This window comes from Tinamus guttatus, unplaced genomic scaffold (genome assembly GCF_059628265.1).
Source record: "Tinamus guttatus ecotype Peru unplaced genomic scaffold, ASM5962826v1 Tinamus_guttatus_pri_ptg000067l, whole genome shotgun sequence".
Lineage (NCBI taxonomy): Eukaryota > Metazoa > Chordata > Aves > Tinamiformes > Tinamidae > Tinamus > Tinamus guttatus.
This window is the reverse complement of record NW_028288601.1, coordinates 416800-438000: the sequence shown is the minus strand read 5'-3', so window position 1 is coordinate 438000 and position 21201 is coordinate 416800. Positions and strand designations below refer to the sequence as shown.

The window sequence follows — 21201 nt, the reverse complement described above, 5'->3', positions numbered from 1 at the left end:
AAGAATTTTTGCTCATTTATGAAAGCAGAATTTGAGCCTATATTTATGAAGTCAACTAACATATTCTCTTGAAAAAGACTCTTATTTTCTGTGCTTTTTTTTTAATTACAGATACTTTTTTTATACTACATTAGACACATTCTCAATGCACAGTCACAAAAAATGAAGTGGTTAAGTAAAGAGTCAAAAAAAAATCCTGACAACTAGTTTTATAGAGAAAAAAGAGCGCACATGGAAAATCAGACTTACGTCTGACATTCAAAAAGAACAGAGCCCTTATTTGGCAAAACACTGACATGTAGCTAGCAAACCAAACACAGCTCTGGTGTGATTTATCTGGTTGCAATTGAGTTGATGCTCTCACTCCAGTGGTGAAGTTAGCCAGCAGTGATGATTCTGTAGACTATGGTGCTGGTAACAGGGACTCGCTCATTTTCTGTTTGCACTCGTTTTTCACATATCTTAAAATTTCTATAAAAGCTTTTATTTTGAAACAAGTAAAAAGCTAAAAATTAATCTTTTTTTCAAATATAAACTATCAGCGACACCACTGTGTAGATTAAAAATTGTATTATATACATATTTATCTCTATGTGTGCATGTGTGTGTATGCATATGTATATATCTACACATACACACAACTATACACACATCAGTACAACCTAGCACACATTTAGTCCAGTTATTTTTATTTAGTAACGAGGAAAAGCTGAGAGGCTAAAACAAACAAATCAATTTAGTCAACTGAGAGAACTATAAAGTACCATTCACTCTATTTAAGAGTATTTACATTTTCATCTATTGCCACAATATATAGCAATATTAATAGCTCAGTCACAGTTTTTGTCCATTCCCACAGAGCATATCAGTACTAGCTACATGTAGAGTGAGATCAGTGCTTTGTCAGACCTGTTTATATCTACATTCTAGGCTAAACTAAATAAATTAGAATACATTAAAGTGCTACATCAACACTAATGTTCTGGAACAGTAGTAATGCACATTTCTCTTTCAAAAATACAGCAGCTAAAGTTTCAAACATAGTCACATTATGTGACTATACTTGCATGTCACCTTGTTACAGTATTCAACAAAATGCATGACACAAAACCGAACAGCAACAGTCAAGACTCTTACAGAGTACAAAAGGTAACTTTTTAAAAGTAGAAAATGATGAAAATAGACATTTCCAGAAAATGCACTGTCTTCAGAATTCACACTTGAAAGTTTCATTTAATCGTAACTTGCTGATGTCGATATTTATTTCTTCTGGTTTGTCACGTCTGTATGTTACTGTTCTTGTACAAACAGTAGGCAAAAACATCTTATCCTTGAAGGAGAAGATACAATTTTTATCAACAATTAGCTAAAATTTAAGTACAAGAAAAAAAGACTGAATTTGATGGCTCTGAAAATAATTACCTTTTTTGTTGTAGACACTCTGTAATCAGATGAAGATTTTATTTTATTGCTATTCCATTGCAGAATTATCTGCCTGATGATAAGTACCGTGAGCAACCCGATCAGAAATGTAACTATAAAGATGATGGAAAAAATTCTAAAGTAGCCTCGTCCAGAGAAACATTCTGCAACAAGAGGAAAACACAAGTGTAAAGTCTAAAATAGGAAGAGCCCTAAAACACTTTTGTATTTCTCATTGCACATTACTTTATCAAATTAATTAAAATTTAAATTGCATTTAACTTAAGCTAACTAAAATCTAAATTACATTCCCTGCTAACTTAAATGAAAATAAAGTATTGATAAAAATTAAGGGAAAATAACTCCTGTTGCCCCACGCAGACTTTCAAAGTAATACATTTCAAGAAATGCTGTAGAAAGAACATCAAGCATTATTATTCCTTTAGTCTGCAGAACTAAGATCAAAACTTAATTGTTGTAGCCACCGTAAATAATCTGTAAAACTATGATTTTACAGCTGCAAAAGAAATTAAAAACTGCTGTAGAAGTAAGGGGCCAAAACAGATTCATTTTCATAAAGTTAAAGAGCAAATCACTAACATAATATGGAAGAGAACATGTTCTCTTGCTTCCTGGTCTAGCGTTCTCTTCACTGACCACCTCTCTCACATAACAGGCTTTCCTCTAATTAATACTATGGTCATGACACTAGCAGTCCCAATACATAGTATCACTCATGAGCTTCTGTAAAACAAAATCATGTAAAAATGTTACCTGACAGAAAGTAAACGTATACCTGCATTCTTGTTGCAGTCTGTACCTGATTATGATCTACAAGATTTTATCAAAAGTGACTTTATTCTTTCACAGTTCTCATAAATACACAGCTGTGTGACTTGAAAGTCATATTTGAACATTACTGAAAGTGAGGTAAGCATTCCATTTTACTATTCCTTGTTTCTGGTAATGTCAAATAATGTAAACATATGCAAAGTAATAAAATATACTGCTGTCATAATAATTTTTATAAATATTTCTTTAAGCATTTCTCCGGCAGGACTCATTATTATTAGATGTGACTTCTCAGGGAGCTGGGAAATCTGATGTAGCAATGCTTGGCAATCATATTTCCTGTTATTATTTATCTTTCACTTTCCCTGAAGCTAAGAATGGTTTTATTCTTTTTCCTACTTTCTTTGTTGTTGTAATATCACTAATATACTTCTGAAAAGCAGTGGTGAATTCCATTATTAATCCTAACAGATTTTGATCTCTTACTAAAATTAGCTAGAAAATGTCACATACCTGAAGTCTGATCAATATAATGCAACATGTAAGTGCATGAGGTTTGACATTGGTCAAGTATAGCTTGAGATGCATTGTTAGAATGATGGCATTGAACACAATTCCTGTAAAAGAAAAATGTCTTTAAAACCCTTTGTTACTTTCCTTTAAAAGATTATATCAAGAGGCTGAGATATCATTTGCAGATATTGTTTTCCTATTGTTAGTAAAAACACTGCAACATTTATTTTTTTCTAAAATGAGATACTCCTTTTTTTTTCTCCCTGTGATACTTCTCAAAACTAATTAGTCAAAAGTAGCAAAATAACTCAGATATCTCTTACTAAAAGCCACTTTCATTTGGCCCCTACTCTGCATTTTGTGATGTGTATTTTTCACGGGCTGAAGCTAAGAACCCACCTCTTCTTCAACTGTCAGCCTCCAATTGAGTCTTGGGGCTCTCCTATAGCTCTGCAGAAGCTGGACATTTAAAATGATATTGAAAAAGCCGTGACAGAACTTTTAGTAAAACTATGCCATCTTTTGAATTTGTTAAAGGCACATATTTTGCAGTGACTTTGAACAAGTCAGACCAGCAAACCCAACTGCATTTTATCTAGTGAAGTTTTAGCAGTCACCTTTTAGACCTTATCAGTTCACGTTATCAGATGAACTGTAATCCAACTGAGTACTAAAAAATAATTGAATTTTGATCATGCTTCCCTTTCACCTTCTCAACCACGCTGGCATTCAGAAGATTATGTGCACTCACAGGCAGACCTTGAAGAGCTGTGCCCAAAAAGTGTGTTTCATGTGCTCTCTAAATCAGCAGCCACCAGTGGGCCACTCACAGACCAATCTGAACTTCTCTGACTTTGAAGCAGGCAAGAGTAGGATCTAGTATCCCCCTTTAAAACTCCCAAAATATAAACTTTATTTCCCACCCAAAAGATTTTGTATAAAGAACCATTCTTTAATATGAATACTAAGACTATAATATCAAAAAGCCATCTTCCTATGACACGTCTTTTACCTGTATAGAGCTGAAAGTTGAACACAGATTGGTGAATACGCATGGACATGAAGTTCTCTTAATTGCTAGTGCAAACTCCTCAAATACAAAGAAAAAGCTCTCAAGTAGGAATCCTGTTTCAATTTCACACAGGCTAAACATCTAAGGAACACATCAGGCATTTAGCCTAGCAGAAATATTTCTTCTCTTTGAAAAGTATATTGCAAAAAAGTCAAGTTTAACACAAGAAACATACCAGTTTTCTTCACAGGCACTGTTACAGGTCGGGCAATATTCACAGAAACGGCCAAAGCTTCTTGGATCAGTGCATTCACACTTTCCACATATGCACTTTCCTCTTCCACTGCAAATCTGGCCCTTTGAATTCAGGCAGTGTTTTGCTGCTTGTGATGAGCACTGGCAACGGTCACCTTCCCAGCCAGCAAAGCATTTACATTTGCCAGCTTCGCATTCACCATTACCTACAACATCACACAATCTTAAATCATTTGTTCTTATGAAAACACTAAAAGTCAATTTTATAGGCATACATTTGCATCATTATTGCTGGAGTATGGAGTAACAGAGCTAACTGAGACTTTGGCTGGCTCATATATTTTTAAATCTTACCATTTCAGACTGAAAGTTCCAGAATCATATATATTTATGCCTGCTGCTTGTTGCTAATTTGAGCAAAAGCTGTTACCTTATCTCATCGAAAAATATTTTACTAGAATTTTCCTAATTTCCCTTGCACCAAAGCAGCTGGGATTAAAAATTACATAACTATCAGGAAAACAGGCTTCAAGCAAACTAAACAAAGTTCTCCTCATTATCAAGAAAGCATTCAATTCCAATACACCGCAAGATTTGAGGAGGAAGAAGTTTCAAATTATTGTGCACATGCCAGTTGGGATTATTTTTTCTTCTCAGGAACATGCATTATAACACTACCTTGCTCTCATTCTAAAGGGAAGGAGACTGAGCTGCTTAAGTGCTGGATTTATGAAGTGTAGGTTAACAAGCATTTAAAACGCACAGCCTCGAGCGTTCAAAGGCTATGAAAAATCCCTGGTGGCCTCTTAATTTTTGCAGGCAAAGCAGTGGGAGCTTTAGGGCAAAGTCCATGTTTTCCCTGTTGCACTACATTTAAGCAGGTGTACAAATGACAGGCTGATAGTGTTTATACACATTTTTCACAGGGTGGGAAAGCTCCTTCAGGAAGTATCGAAATAGGACACAAAGGACGTGCAGATCTAGCAAACCTCGTGAGGCCCCCCCACCTCCACCTTGGCAACACCCAGATTTCACACACAGTCCGATGGTCCTTCTTGTGCTCCAGGGATTTACAGGTCAGCAGCAGACAGACAGTTGCGTTTACCATATAGGCTCCCCTAAAAGCAAAGCCAAAGTGTAGGCCACCCCCTTACTTGCCTGGGGAGAAAGAGCCTTATGGAACATTTCACAGCAAAGCTTTCCACTGAAAAACATCCCACGGAGAGGCATGTGATTCAGCTATGGTACAGGTTCTCCCTGTGGTTCTGCTAGGCAGGACTACACCATGCATGAGAATTTCCAGGGCATCTTAGACACGGATCCCCCTGCCTCTTCTTCTGACCCAGGCACCACCTTTCAGGCTTTGGCAGCTTATATATTTGAAAAGTCTGCTTATGTTAAACCTAGTTGGGGGGCGCAATGGAGACTGAGAACACAAACTATAACTCTCTGTGCTGTAAGGAAGTATTTAAAGGATTACGTAACATCATTTCTCTTCCTTCCACGCAAAGTTCATAGTAACAAGCAGGACAAAACCAAAACAACTCTCCTAAGGTCAATAGTATTACTCCACATTTATTCTACTGAAGCTAAAAAATCTGTTCCCCAGTTTACTCCTTGGTAAATACAGTCATGCAGAACAGCAGTATGGATTTTAAAATGCTTTAAAAAATACTTCCAAACAAAAAAAATATATATTCTGGTAAAAATTTTGTAACAGAATTTAGTTATATTTAAATTAAATTTAGAATTTAGTTAGATTTAGTTTCTCTTTTCCTAGTAATATTAACTGAAAAGTACATGTTTACTACTTGTTTCGCACACACTTCTGTTTATGAATAAGAAATGGACTACAGATGGAATAAGGATTTGTGCCACTTACACTGTCCATTACGTAGAGCAGGAATTCTGTAGAGTATTAACATATATTTTAGTATTTGAAATCAAGTGTTAATATAGCTCTGATGAGATTTAGGATGTTAAAGAAATCAGAACCTCATTTGGAAATTGAGATTCCTCATAATCTCCAATATCTATGTTCCTAATTAGACTGAAATGTATCAGTTTATTTTCTGGAATGACTGTCTTATTCAAGATAACACTACTGTTAACATATATAAAACGAGGTTGAGAAATAAAACAAACAAACAAAACAAAACAATGCACAGACTTAAATTCTGCAGCTTACCAGAACACAAATTTCCCTGGTGATAAGGGCAGGAAAAATCATCCAGTTCACAGTACTTGCCATACACCTTGCCCAGCTTATTTTTGTAACAGAAACATTTTCCATCTATGCAGTCTCCTTGACCACTGCAGATGGGCTGCTCCTCGTACCGTCTGCACCTCTCAGAAGAAACCGAATCTCTGTTGGAATTACAGTGAGTGTCACTGCAATGGGATTGCTCACCATCAGGAAAAGTTTCATCAGCACAAACCCTTTTGTGCCTTGCACTGTCTCCACACTGACAGGCACAGTTTTTATGTATATTAACGATGGTGGTTTCATTGAAACCAATAGGCTTAAGTATTGCATATTTTCTTCCTCCAGTTGCATGACATCCTTTCATTGTAACTGAAACATTGAAAAGCACCTAAGAAGAAACACAGATTTTACATCATTAAGATTTCCTATAAATTGCTTAACATTTTTAACACACAAGTAAATCAGAATTTTACATTATATATGTACGTGTACTACGTAATAAGAGCAAAATACACAGTGGCTAGTTGTAAAATATGGGATATTAGTAATTGCAAGCATCAGAGATATAGTTAAAACCCTAGTAATAAAATAGCGATAGCAGTCTACATTCCATGTTAAGGAGAAATGGCCGCAGAAGACAAGGTAAGTTCAAGTGAAATACTCACAGAATTATCATTATCCTGTTTTTAGACAATCCACTCTCAGAAACAGAGATATTCTTAATAAAGGGAATGTATAATGAACGTTCCTGTTGCAGAAGCACACTGTGCCAATGTAAACCACCAGATTTTTAGGATAGTTCTCTACTTCTACTAAAACAGAGAAATGGCTCAGGCCTTATCTGCAGCTTTTTTTTGCCACTGATATTTTGCCACTTAGAGAGTAAGAAAAAGAGGCCACAGGGTGACAGGCCCAATGGGAATTAAGAGTACTGCAATTAGCTGCCCTCGCTGCTCTTGCTGCAGCCCTGGGCACAGCAAGTGCTCTTCTGGGTGAATCCAGTACCTACCCCCTGGTCACGTTCCCCTTCCACAGGCAGAGGTTTCTGCTTAGGTTTCTGCTATTCTGGCATGGGACTCTGGATAATTTTAGTGCTCTGGGCAACTTCCATCAATCACTACTAAAACTCTTTAACATCTTTGGCATATGTAATGTGTTCACTGCGCAGCACTCTTCGGTACTTTTTTTTTGTGTGTGCTGGAAGGCTTTTGAAAGGATCTTCTCACTATAGCTTTTTAATCTACTGACTAAATAACTATTTTGTTTAGATTTCTTACAGAGCAAATATAACCAAGAAAAGCAAAAAAAAAAGTGATAAGAAAGCCCAAGAAAAGTGAGTATTTTCACTCCACTCTTTATCAGCTAAGAACAAAGATTTCCAAATCAAACAGCAGATATGGAAACGTAGGAACTGATTACAGAAGAGGTTGGAGCCATCTGCAAAGACTAAGGCCATTCATTGCTCAGCGTTGTCCCCGTCCCGCTGCGCCCCCACACGAGAATGGCCAAGCTCTGGTTTGACAACGGCCGCTTTGTGACGAGCCGCGCTGGGGCAGCGCGCATGATCAACAGCACCACACTTGTGCAGAGAGGCATGCACTTCGTTAGCTGCACTGTCTAGTGCACAGAAAGGTTTTGTCACTGCCTTTTCTTCGTTTTGTAATAACGTGTCCCTATACACATACCTCACAGCTGCCCTAATAACCCTGAGCATCAGACTTCTTCCCTGAGGTTGCAAAGCAGAAGTGTGGATGTGCACTAACTCATACTGCAGGTGCACACCGTGTGGGGAGGAAGGCCTGCAGCTAGAAAGGGTCCTTTTTAGTCAATACTGAACCCTGCTAGAAACCACAATCATGTGCAACACAGTACTGGGGAAATGGCCAGGGAATGGGAGGGAAGGGCAAATAACACCTTGCATTAACCATGACATTTTGCAGATCTGAACACAGTAGCAGAAAGATTGAACATATTACAACTATGCAGTTAAGAAAATGTGAATACTGACACTCACTAATAGCCAAACTTAGTTTTGCAATCCCTAAGGAGGCTGTATGACTCTTCCAGAATATAATACACATTTGTGTTTTGGTAAGAAAAGGAAGGAAGAAGGATTAGACAATGCAAAGAATGTGAGAATTAAAGAAAAGCATTTTGCCTGTAAACAAATAGTGAAAGGAGGATTTACAGTTAAAAATAAATTCATCTCTTGAGGATGGCTCATTTTCAACAGCTGTTAGTTTTAGGACCACATGTAATCTTTTACAGTCAACTGGCTTGGCTTTTTATTAAAAAGAAACAGATATAAATATTTTTCTTTTCATTAAACAGAACAAATTCCAGTCCTATTTCTTAAGACTTGCACAGAACACAACACTGTAGAAAAGATAAATTAAGAAGAAAAAGACAGCAAATCTCCTTGAGCCGTATGTGCCAAACAGCAACATATCAGACAAATTTAGAAAAGTATAAAATATACTCAAACTAGCATATTCAAAATTCACACATTTAATCTACTGATTTGTGGGTTTATTTCTAAACAAGACACAAATCACATCACATCAGCTGAGCCACGTGTACATGGCAAGAAGGAAAAAACTCCTTAACCCTGCACTCCAGAAGCACAGACCTCTTCCTGGCAAGCAAAATGAGTTACTCTGCTAGTTCCAGCCAATCGAATAAATAGATCAAGGTGCAGAGCAGTTGTTCTGGGAAGAAAACCACATTCTTTATATTAGCCAGACACTATCTTCCCTTGCATGTTCTTCATGTGATGCTCCAGGTCTGAAGTCAGCTTCATTCAGTAAGCGGCTCTGGCCCAAGTAGGGATAAGAAACTTTATGAATTTTATTTAGAAAATACACTAGTTATCTACACAGGAGAGTACTTCAAAAGTGAAGGAGAGTTAAAGGTGGAGTCTCATCCAGATGCAAGCAGCAAGAATTCCAGTTATTCTCTTCCACTGCGTGATTATCTTTCAACCTCTTAAAATACAAATCTCACTACAATGAACATGATCATTGTGTCTGGTGACAGACTACAGAGGATAGTTTTAATGGACATTAGCTTTGGGGCAAAGCATTGAGTCTTAGTTCCATGAGACTAATGAGAATTAAAATAAGATTCAGGGAAAATAGAACCAGAGAATAACAGAGAGTCTGTGACCATAAATCACAAAAAACCATTTTCAGCTGAAATAAATCCTTATAAGATTTCACACCACTAAAAATCAACCACAGAAAAGGTATTTGAAGAATGAGAAATCTCAACATACTTCTTCATTATATGCCACATTTTTACATCCTTCCATGCCTGTTTTTCTACTTCCATCAGGACATATTGCAATGATATTGAAATTAAGATCCTGAATCTGGTTATCCACTTGAATTTTCACTTCAGAGATTAGTTTCTGGAAGAAAAAAAAATCTCTTAGTTGCACCGCTTCTCAATATAAAATGTATACTAGTGACTAATAACAAGTACTGCTACCAAGTATGTCTCATCAAAACTGAGGAAAGCTTGTCGGTCTGAATAAAGGAATGATTTCAAATATTTTTTCCCATATAAAGACCCAGCAACATTTCAAATACACACAAGCGAGCTGTTAATTCTGAAGTTATGTTTTCCATGTATAAACATTTTTAGCTATTTTAAGTGATCTGGGGACTATATTTTTGATAATTTAAAAGCTGATTCTAAAAAACACGTGTAACAAAAACTGATTATTGTTTGAGAGGCAATACTGTCCCTTAGACATATATTTAAAATGAAACTGTAAATAAATACTATAGTATTACAACAACATAGTGCACAATTATTAAAATATACAATTATATGTACAATAGTACAATTATTCTAACCAGCAGAGAAGATTCCTGATTGATTTTATATTTTCAACTTGTGATATTTTGCACACGCCTTGGAAAAGTTTCCTCTGGACAAACTTCGGGGAGCTCCAGAGGCTACTGGAATTATTCTTAGTGATTTATTCAGATAAAAACTATGACTGTATAAATCAACAAGTAGTTGATTCCCATTAGGGATTTTTACAGTATAAAATAATGAAAACTCTGCAAATATTTGTTGTGTTCTAATTATGAAAGAAATATTACTTCTTGACCTCTTACAAATTTATTAAAGCTGCTTGTAGAAGCTGATGAGCTGAAAATTATATGAAGAGATTATCAAAATTCCTTACATTTTAGAATTAAAAAAAAAATCAGTTTAGTGGGATATTTCTACTTTTATAAATGCTAATTTAATTACATGATTCTGAACACATGTTTATCTTAATGACTTTTTAAAAGTAGTGACTCATCTTTGGCTTTTTAGCCAGGGATTTTCAGCCAGGGTTTTCTGCAACTAAGCCAATAGGTTTCCCTGCTTAGAACAAAAGTGCAAGAGGCCCACTATCAATCTAATATCAACACTAAATTTATATTCTTACTTTTGCTTTCTAAAGAGCAAAACATTCAAGCCCAGTTAACCTTGTATTTGTAAATTACAGGTCACTAAAACAATGAAAAAAAATCAGTGTATCAAATCCAACAATATTTGGGATGAGAAGGAAGATGATGTCTGAAAAATGAAAATAAGGGAAGAGCAAAGAGTGGGTGGACAAAGCAGGAAAGTCCCAAAGAATCTTCTATTTAACTAAGTGATTGTTTTCATTCCCCTTCCTTGAACGTTTGCCCTGGATTATCCTTTAGAACCTGCGATACAATTTAGGATGGACAATATAAAAGTGGTAGTTTGACATGGAATAATGTATTTATCCTACAACATGTAATGGGACCATGATCTTCAAAAAATTAAGCTAGTAGTATTTCATAATTTCCTGAAAACTTCTATAATCACAATAAGATTTCTTGATTTTATAAGAGAAAATACAATACCAGATGACTTCACTGCAGTTTCATTCTACCAAACATTCCTGTGCTTTTAAACATCTTTGGCAACTACACAATGTTTCCAACATGACAGTGAGAAAAATCTGTATGAACCCATGCTACTGAGTACTAGAAGACATGCAGCTGGGCTCTTCATTTTATCAGCTATTATAATTCTCCCAAGTCCTAGCAATTAAAAATGATGTGATGCATAATGATATCTTGCATATAACTTTGTAATGGATTTCTCAGCCTTTATTTGCGACAGCATTCAACTTATTAATCAGAGGAACAGGTGACTTTATATTCTCTTCTGTCCTTCTTTCACTTGTGAAGAATTACATGTAAAAATCACAAAGCTATCTATCTCCATTGCTATCTCTCAGATTCCTATTAAAACTCTCCTTCACTGCAGTGTCTCAAAAACTTGAATCATAGATGCTGCTTTTCATGGTATTCACTATTCACTACCTCCTTGCTAGAAAATAGACCTGCTGTCTATTTTCTAAGAACTGCACTGTAAAACTCTGTAGGTACTAGAGTGTCTTTCTTTTCTCTTAATTTATATGGTGCCTAGACAGTTACATGGTCTATAACCACAAATCTGAGATGCCAAAATACCAATAAGTCAGGCATTTCTGTGAAGTAACGTGACGAAAGTGCAGAGAATCAAATAGCATACTTAGAAACATTCTTACTAGAGAAAAGAATGCTAATGCTTAGCTTTGAGAACCCAACAGTCTGGAGATTTGAGAGCCATCATGAAACAGACACCTACCAACCTGGACATTCAGAAAAGCAGGGAACCTATCCTATGACTTTAAAGTCAAGACCCTTCTAGGTATACATGAAAGTTCCTATTTCAGGTTCTGCATTACTAAAGGTGAAAAATCCTTGTACAAGTACTTAGATAACATTGTCATTCTGACCATACCTGATAGGCTTCTACCACCAAATCATTGAGATTTGCTGCTTGTGATTCTATCTGTCTTGCAATAGTACCAGGCAACAGAGGTAATAGGTCCTACGAAAAATACAATAATTTATGCATAGTTTAGATTTTTAATATAAATACTGTTCTTTTAAAATCAGGAAGAAAAATGAGGTTTCTAACCTACTTTATACCAATGAAACTGGCTTCCTTGAACTGCAAATATAACATTGATGTTATTGTCAATCAACTTTTCAGACAGCTGCCCAAGTGATGGATGTTCCTGCAAAATACAACAGACCAGAGAAGACTGTAGTTCAGTAACAGAAAAAAACCTTACATATGATATATTATGCTATACAGATTACAAAACCACCCCAATCCTTTCATTTTAAATTTATGGAGCAATATTATGCCTATATCCAAGAGAAGCTGGGACCAACTCAAAAGACAGATCATGACAAAAATTCATCAGCGCACCAGCTAGATTGTGGCCTGTTGCCAGCTATGTAGTAGTGCGGCACATTTGGAGGACACACTGAACTCTCCTCCTATGCTAGATGACATCCACTGTTCTCCCCTCGTCTATCCAGCTGGCCATTCCATCATAGAAGGCTATCAGGTTAGTCAAGCAAGATTTCCCCTTGGTAAATCCATGCTGGCTACTCTTCAGCACCTTCTTGTCCTCCATGTGCCCAGAGACAACAGCCAGTATGAGCCGTTCCATCACTTTTCCGGGGACGGAGGTGAGGCTCACTGGCCTGTAGTTGCCTGGGTCCTCCTTCTTGCCTTTTTTGAAGACTGGCGTGACATTGGCCTTCTTCCAGTCCTCCGGCACCTCCCCCATTCTCCAGAATCTTTCAAAGATGATGGAGAGCGGCTTAGCTATGACATCCGCCAGCTCATGCATCCCATCAGGGCCCATGGATTTGTGGGTATCGAGTTTCCTTAGGTGCTCTCTGACCCAATCTTCCTCTACCCAGGGCGAGTCTTCCACTCTCCAGGCTTCTTCTCTTGTCCCTAGGGCCTGGGATTCTAAAGGGCTGCCCTTGGTAAACACCGAAGCAAAGAAGGCATTCAGCAACTCTGCTTTTTCTGTGTTATACGTATCCAGGGTACCCATCCTGTTCACCAGTGCATCCACGTTTTCCCTGATCTTCCTTTTGCTGTTAATATATTTGAAGAAGTTTTTCTTGTTATTTTTAACGTCCCTTGCCAGGTTGCGTTCCAAACGTGCCTTAGCTTTCCTTGTCACATCTCTGCATTCCCTGACAACGTTCTTGTATTTCTCCCAGGGGACCTGTCCTTCTTTCCACATTCTGCATACCTCCTCCTTCTGCTTGAGCACTGCCGCAAGCTCCCTGCTCATCCACGCAGGTCTCCTGCCCCCTCTGCCTGACTTCTTACGCACAGGGATGCCCTGTTGCTGGGTGTGGAGGAAGTGCCGCTTGAAAACTAACCAGCTCTCTTGGGCCCCCTTCCTTCTAGAGCACTAGCCCATGGGATTCTACCGAGGAGGTCTCTGAAGGGGCTAAAGTTGGCCCTCCTGAAGTCCATGGTTGCAAGGCTACTTACAGCCCTGCCACCTCCTCGCTGGATCCTGAACTCCACCAACTCATGGTCACTGCAGCCGAGGCTACCCCCCACCTTCACATCTCTTAGAAGTCCCCCTCTATTTGTTAGCACGAGGTCCAGTAGCCCACCTCTCCTTGTTGGCTCCTCCACAACCTGTGTCAAAAAGATATCATCGATGCTCTGCAGGAATCTCCATGACTGTTTGTGCCTGGCTGTGTTGTCCTTCCAGTTGATGTCAGGGTAGTTGAAGTCCCCTATGAGAACCAGGGCTTGTGACCATGAGGCAACATCCAGCTGACTATAGAAGGTCTCATCAACTTCCTCCCTCATCCTGGTCAGGTGGCCTCTTGCAGACACCCACCACAGTGTCTCCCATGTTAGCCTGCCCTTTAACCCTTAGCCACAGGCTCTCAACTTGCTCATCATCCACTCCCAGGTTGAGCTTCATGCATTCCAGTTGCTCTCTCATATAAAGAGCAACTCCACCACCTCGCCTTCTCAGCCTGTCCTTCCTAAAGAGCACATAGCCTTCCATGACAGTGCTCCAGTCGTGTGAGCTATCCCACCATGTCTCTGTGATTCCAATGAGATCATGATGATGGGCCTGCACACAGATCTCCAGTTCGTCCTGCTTATTCCCCATTGTACCATTTTGTTGGTGTTGAGTCTGGTGTTTATGAAATATAATTGTATGTGGCATTGCCTGTGATCTGCCTAGAATGATGATGGGACTTCTGACAATAGGAGGGCTCTTGTGCTCTTCGGGGAGAAAGAAAGATACTGAGATGAGGAATATTTTGGAGAACAGCAAGGCTACTGAATGGCAGAGTAATCAGAGTATTTTCCTAGATATGTATCTTAGTACTGGGGGTGAGACACATCCGTTCAGTGTAAGCAGCAGCCCAGGTTCTAACAGTCTCGATATTCTAATGTTCTTTGTGATGATACTTTTCTCCTATCCTCTTCTGTCCAAACCTTGCCTTAGCAGTGATGCTTCCATGTCCTCACAGCAGTCTTCTGCATTTTCTAAACAACACTTGTGCTTGGTGCTTAAAAAAAGTAGCATGTCACATCCCTCCTAAATATTTTCTCTTATTTGGTGGTGTCTATGATGGTATGTGCTATGCCAGTGACAGCAGTGGAACCTGCTGGTCATTTGTTGCTGGAATAAGATATCTGATGCTTGAATTCGGAACAAGATGTTACTATCCTCTCATCCAAGAGTATTTGGAAGAACAAAGTGGTTTGTGTGGTCCCAGTGGTCTTCATACATCTTGGCCATAAGAGATCTTTCAATTTCAATTTATTCTAAAATAAACTGTACCTGCAAGTTATCATTGCTTTACTACACATCTGTAAATGCTTCTTAAGAGGGAAATTCAACACTCACAATTCATGACTGAATGCAGAGAAGTGGTTCGGGCTTTGGCCAGCATTTTCCGTTATAGATAATGACATCTGGGCACCTATTCACCTCTGTCAGGTCTTTCAACATCTTTCCATTCTATATACTTCTGCTGTCTTTCTGCCTGTTTTTTTTTTTTTTCATCATCCATTTAATCTGTTTATTCTCTCTCTCTCATTTTTCTGAACAAATTGTTAGTTCTTGGAGAGCCACTCTTTAAGTAAACCGCTATCCTAACAGTAACTCAAATGCCAGAGCAGCAAAGAGGAAATTATGCAAAGAGGTAAAATCAATTTTCCATCATATTCCACCAGTAAAAATAGCCTAGTATAGAAAGAACTAAAAAGTCATTCAAGTTTGATCTTAGCCAGGGCCCACCGAAGTTTTTTACCCGTTGGTAGGAGATCGTATTTCTTAATAAAAGTGATTAAAGTTAGGTAACACAGCAATAAATGGGCCTTCTTAGCATTGCAACTGGAGAATGTGTCATCCACCAAGGTCCATTGAGAATACAGTCCCAGTGTGAGAACACAGCACCATTATAGTGGCTTTGTTGCCATTCTCCATAGCCTACAACACAGCACTGAGGCTTCATTCTTCAGGACCACAGACCTGGGGCCTCATCTGTGTACTGTGACCCTCTATGCAACATGTATTTGTTTAGCACTTCACAGATGGAGCAAGTGGGTCCCAGGGCATAGAAGTCATATGTTCTACAACTACCTCCTGCATTGTAAATGTGTGAAAGACAGGGACGGCATTGAAGGATCATCAGATGGCAGTCAAATAAATGTCTTCTGCTTAACACAGGACAATAGACAAGTGAGTCTTCAACATCTCTACAACTAATGGCAAAAGTCTTAAAATCAAAGAATCATGGAAACATTATGGTTGGAAAACACCTTTAAGATCATCAAGTCCAACCGTAAACCCATCACCACCCTGCCTGCTAAATCATGTCCCTAAGTGCATCATGTACGCAATTTTTGAACACTGCCAGGCACAGTGACTCCACCACTTCCCTGGGCAACCTCTTTCCACGCTTCACCACTCTTTCCGTGTAGAATTTTTTTCTAATACGTATCCTGAACTTCCCTTGGTGCAAATTATGGCCATTTCCTCTTTTCCTGTGGGTAGTTATTTTGGAGAAGAGACTGACCCTGCCTCTCTAGAACCTCATTTCTGGTAGTTGTAGAGAGCAGTAAGTCCTTTATCCACTAGGGGAGTCACTAGATGAGTGTTATCAGAACTGAGTTTGCAAGCCCTGATGAAAGCAAACAAACAAACGTCAAAAAAGCATATTTGGATGGTACTTACTGAAGTCAAGAGATCATATGCAAAGAACAGCAAGAGTCATAGTGACTGGATCTGCAAACTACCTAGGTTTTTACAAGTACAGCTGAAACAACTTTCATCTACTTGTCAAATTGAACACTTCAGTATCCAGTTTGGCTAACAGTATATTGAAACCTCAATTCAGATGAGAAAGAAAATTTAATATTTTATCAGAAAGAAGTTGAAAAATATCATCAACATAACTGTCCACACTTCCTTTTTCATTTCAAGCATATACAGAGATGCCCCAAGGGATTGATGGTCATTGAAGGGGCCTCATCCTGCTCCTGTAAAAATCTTGATGTTCTTTTTATCTTTTCCCACTACTAATCAGGAGAATGTATTCTTATTCTTTTTTCTTCTTTCATTAACTGTTTTAATCGACTTGTTCTTAAGCTGAAGGTATAACAAATGTTAAATATTTCAGAAAGGTGAGTGAACCAAGGACATATTTTATTAAAATTGAATAATTTCTTTCCTGTGTTATGCTTTTTTTGTTATCCTTTGGATGACCTTATGAAAAGTTAGAAAGCTAGAAAAGTGTCTAATTAGAAATTTGTTTTAAAGGTTAGGCTTATGCAAAGTTAAAGCAAAGTCCTTTTAAGTGACAGAACAAAGAAGATGCAATAATATGCTAGAATGCCACCTGATCTATAGCAGCAGAAACTAAGAATGAAAGCAGGACTATAATGTGTTACAGGGAGCTCTTTAATTCTATATATCTCACCAAAATTAATAAAAAATCTTCATGTCCCACCTATATTCTTTAAAAAATGAGCCTTTCATGACATTTCTTTTTAAAAGACTTCTGTTTGCCCTTTTTCTTGTTTTTTTTTTTTTTCTTGTCCATTTAAAGCTCAAGCCTTTTTTTTTATTTCCTTTTTTTCTGTTTTTTTTTTTTTTAATGGGACTCTGGCTAATGAGAATATGACTAAAATAATTGCAGGATATATGACACTGAGGAGAAAAAGAAGTCAGCAGGAAACCAATACACCTACCCCTGTAGAGTCTTGTACTATCATGTCCAATCTACTCCAGAAGATACTTGATGCTGAGAAATAGTGCCCTTCTGCACATTTCTGCATTACCCAGATTTGCATGTGGGCAACTCAAGAAGCAGAAAAGAAATAACGAACTAACAGCTAACAAACACTATTTCTAAAGCTGGACAGAAAATAAAAATAATTTGTTTTGAAACAGTTGCTATCTTTATTATCAAACAAACCCTGAACACCAGAAAAAGGATTTGTATCTACAGCAAGTGTTTAATAATCAGAGCCAGATTCCTCTTGGTCATAGTATTGCAATTCCTATGAAGTGAAAAAAAAAAAAAAAAAAAAAAAAAAAAAAAGGAAGGAAAAGAGAAGCTCTTAGAAAAACAAGATAGGGAGACCCATAAGTATGGGAAAACTTTGGGAAAGTTTTTTCAATTACTTGGTTTAAGTAGAATAAAGAGAGGAGTGTTCTCATCTCAGGAACACTGAAGCAATACTGAAACCAAGCAGACTAGCTAGAGGGCAATAAATAATCCTGACATCTAAGAGAGAATATCAAAAAGGTGTCAGAGGGAGTATATTAATGTAGAACATCAGATAATCGGAAATCCAAACAACCTTCCTGCCAGTTTACGCTGAACTCCATTGTCCTTTCCGGAAGGTTCTTACACCCACCTATTCCAGGAAGCCTTCCATTTTTCATGATCACATACCGTTCAGTAGCTCCCTACTCTTGCCTCATAATCCTATAAACACCAGTTGTTTGGACTTGCATATAATCCTCACTGATTGCACTAGCACCTTCCCGATTTATATCAGACCTGAACACTCAAGTCTTTTAACAAAGTAGTCTTTAGTGTGGTCTTTAACAAAGTGAAGTTAGCAGTGGGAAGAAAACGGTAATGTCCTCTCACTGGTACCATAATTTATATATTCCTGAGTATTTGGTGACTGCATAGCAATTAAGTAATGATTTACATTTCTTGAGGCTTAAAAGAGAAAGTCAATGAAATTCAATATTACAAATCTTAGACAAAAATCCATTCTTAACCTCTTATGACTATTTTATCTTCCTAAAGAAATCTTTCTGAGAACTAAAAATATCTGCTGATATAATTATGCAAGAGAGATTTTATGATTTTTTGTACAGATATATTTTATCAAACATTGGTTTTACATTATTATATATAGATTTTACACTGTGAGATTCTCAAATGTGTTTGATATTACATTAATACAACAGAGCTCTGCAGTATAAGAATATTGTCTAGTCCATCAAGGATGAATTCGTTCATTGCTATTGTACATCTTCTTTTCTATTAAGGAAACTAGGCATCTTCTAACCATAAAACATAACCACTACTCTTGTCCTACCTGCAAAACCCTGCATTTCTTACCTATTACCAGCTTTATATCATGGAAAATATCACAGCAGAGAATTTCTGATCATATTTTATATGGAATGTATGTGATTTTATGATATGGTAATATTAAAAAACATTTAAAAAGTAATATGTTCTCCTCTGCTGCATACTGCTGATTTGAACTCCAAAATACTTTATCCCAAATAAAAAGAATTGTCAGGATTTCCAGACAACTGACTCTTCATTTCACATCTAGCCTATCTGGGCTCATATTATTCTAATAACTGCAATAAAAGTAAAGCATTAACACCAATCTACATTTTTTTTCTACATTTTAACACTGGTTTCCTAAAAGTAGAGCATGATGTATACCTTACCATACTCGTAGCTTTGACGTACACATTATCTTTCAGATGGCAGTTTCCATCATGGGGAATTACTATCCCTGCTAATTTGCTATCAAGGGCCAGATGGGAAGTTTGATCTGTCATCACAAGAAGTAGTCTCTTTGCTTCTTTGCGCCATCCAATATGACTCTAAAATCAAACAAACAAACAAACAAAAAACAAAGAACATAAGAAAGCAGTGAATTGCTATTCTCTAAAATAATAAAGAAATTTTATGAAAGACTAATGTAAAAATCTTTTTTCATATATTGCACTGTTTAGAAGCACTGAGTTTACACAGTTTATGAAGAATTTAAAGCATTTTTTGTGGATATATATATCGTAATCTAAGTCTGCAAATTACTTGAATGATTCAGAGGTCCATTTATCACTTTCTTTCCCTTTTTAAGGAAGATCCTTTAAAATATATACAAATTATATATTATATAGTAGACTTGGGCAACATCTGTCACTTTACGTGCGTCTCTATTATACATGCATTATGCAACTGCATAGCATTTCTACAGTTCTCTAGGATCTATAAAACATTGAAATCTTTACTGAAACCACTACTTGGTGTTCTCTTTTGTTTTTCCTTACTGTTTGTTTTTCCTACGATTTCCTCTTTCTACATAGGTTTCTATAAAGGACACTCACATATGATTGACCAATGAATAAACTAAAGCCTCAGTGTCTTCATCCACCCATAAATTATCTTATTATGCACCAAAAGACTGTGCATGTCAACCATCCTAAGAGACTAATGACACAGTGTCAAAAGTAAAGGTGAATTTAATGTGCTTTACGAATTTAGTAATGTGGAGGAAATAACAGGGCAAACATATCTAAATGGGGTTGTGTGCCAACTTATGTCTCCACAAAATTTATATCCCTGCAAGAAATAAATGACTGTTTTAAAATCAAACTTTAGAGAGGCTCACATGAACCTCTCCCTATGCTTTTTCATGCTGCTTCTCAGTAACTCTGTTGCATTCCCTCCTTTCTTCTTCTTCCTTGCTTCCTTTGACTGTTGCATCTCTGCCACCTGCCTTTAACATTGTCAGGTATCATTCATCTCATGTGAAAGATATCTGCAATACAGCCTATGTATTCAGCCAGGTGCATAAATTATTTGCTACTCTTCCTTTTTTTTTGTATTGCAGAAAGGGATTTATCTCTTTTTTCAGACTCATTACTTTCTAGCTTTTAATAGTGAATAATAGTAGGGATAGCAAGTGCAGAGGGGTGTCATGTCTTTTCCTGCTCACATATTAGCCTTAATCAGCCAATGCTAGATAGTATTACCCTAAAAAGAAAATATTTTAAGATGTATTTATAAATAGATTATATCTTAAGTAATCCCCAAGTCTGCACCAAATTCTCCTCCATAAAAGTAGAACCTACTTATTCCTAAGTCTCCACCATTTCACTTTGTCAGCTCAACACTCTTACCTACATACACCGTAGCAACCAAAATTTTAAGTAGCTTCACATCTTAACCTGCTATTGCTTGTAAAAGGGATGTATTGGTTGCAGCAAGTTGGAGCAAGTTATAAAGTTCTATTGGAGGCAAAATGACTGCAAATTAATATTAATTACCATTCAGGATGGTAGTTATGAACTGAGCATTGTTTTTATCCATTTTGGTTCGCAATTCAATTATCAGGAAAGCCTCCCCACTCATGAAGGTTTCCATTTTATTGTTTTTGGAAGCACACATTATTCCCAAACTTGAATGTCATAAGTGTGGAATGTGTCCAATGAGAAACACTGGATTTTAAGGAATATGTCCTATGCTTCAGGGTAATTTTTATAACAGCTGTGATCAGTGCCTCTGAAGAATGGCTTTTATTCACCTGTTTTACAGCTCATCAAATATTGAAAATAAAACTGGGATCAAACCACTCATTTTAGCAGAATTCAGGTTCATTTTTGGCCTTGCCTCATTTGATCACTCCAAAAGAGAATGTGAGGATAGACAAGATAAAAGAATTATCCTGACATCATCTCAAGGGACTAGAACCATACCAAAATCCTGTAATGCAGACAGGAGTTGAATCACTTAATGCAAGAGGACCAAAAAGAGTATTTTATAAAGCACTACTCAGTTAATGCACAAAA

The 21201-nt window shown here is 37.2% G+C and overlaps 1 protein-coding gene across 2 annotated transcripts in view; it reads right to left on the bottom strand.

The window, feature by feature from the left end:
- Positions 1–650: 650 nt before the first annotated feature.
- The window catches only part of ITGB8 (integrin subunit beta 8), a 46249-nt gene continuing 25698 nt past the window's right edge, over positions 651–21201 (bottom strand). Inside the window, exons 6-14 of one of the 2 annotated variants that reach the window (XM_088519692.1) lie at positions 19072–19230; positions 12208–12330; positions 12024–12113; positions 9475–9609; positions 6183–6588; positions 3975–4200; positions 2728–2831; positions 1423–1586; positions 651–1330 (exon numbers count right to left, since the gene is read on the bottom strand). In XM_088519692.1, the coding sequence (XP_088375818.1) occupies positions 1208–1330; positions 1423–1586; positions 2728–2831; positions 3975–4200; positions 6183–6588; positions 9475–9609; positions 12024–12113; positions 12208–12330; positions 19072–19230 (1530 nt within the window). In that variant the 3' untranslated portion in view covers positions 651–1207. The remainder of the gene's footprint in view (positions 1331–1422; positions 1587–2727; positions 2832–3974; positions 4201–6182; positions 6589–9474; positions 9610–12023; positions 12114–12207; positions 12331–19071; positions 19231–21201) is intronic. The other variant, XM_088519691.1, reaches the window with a different exon arrangement.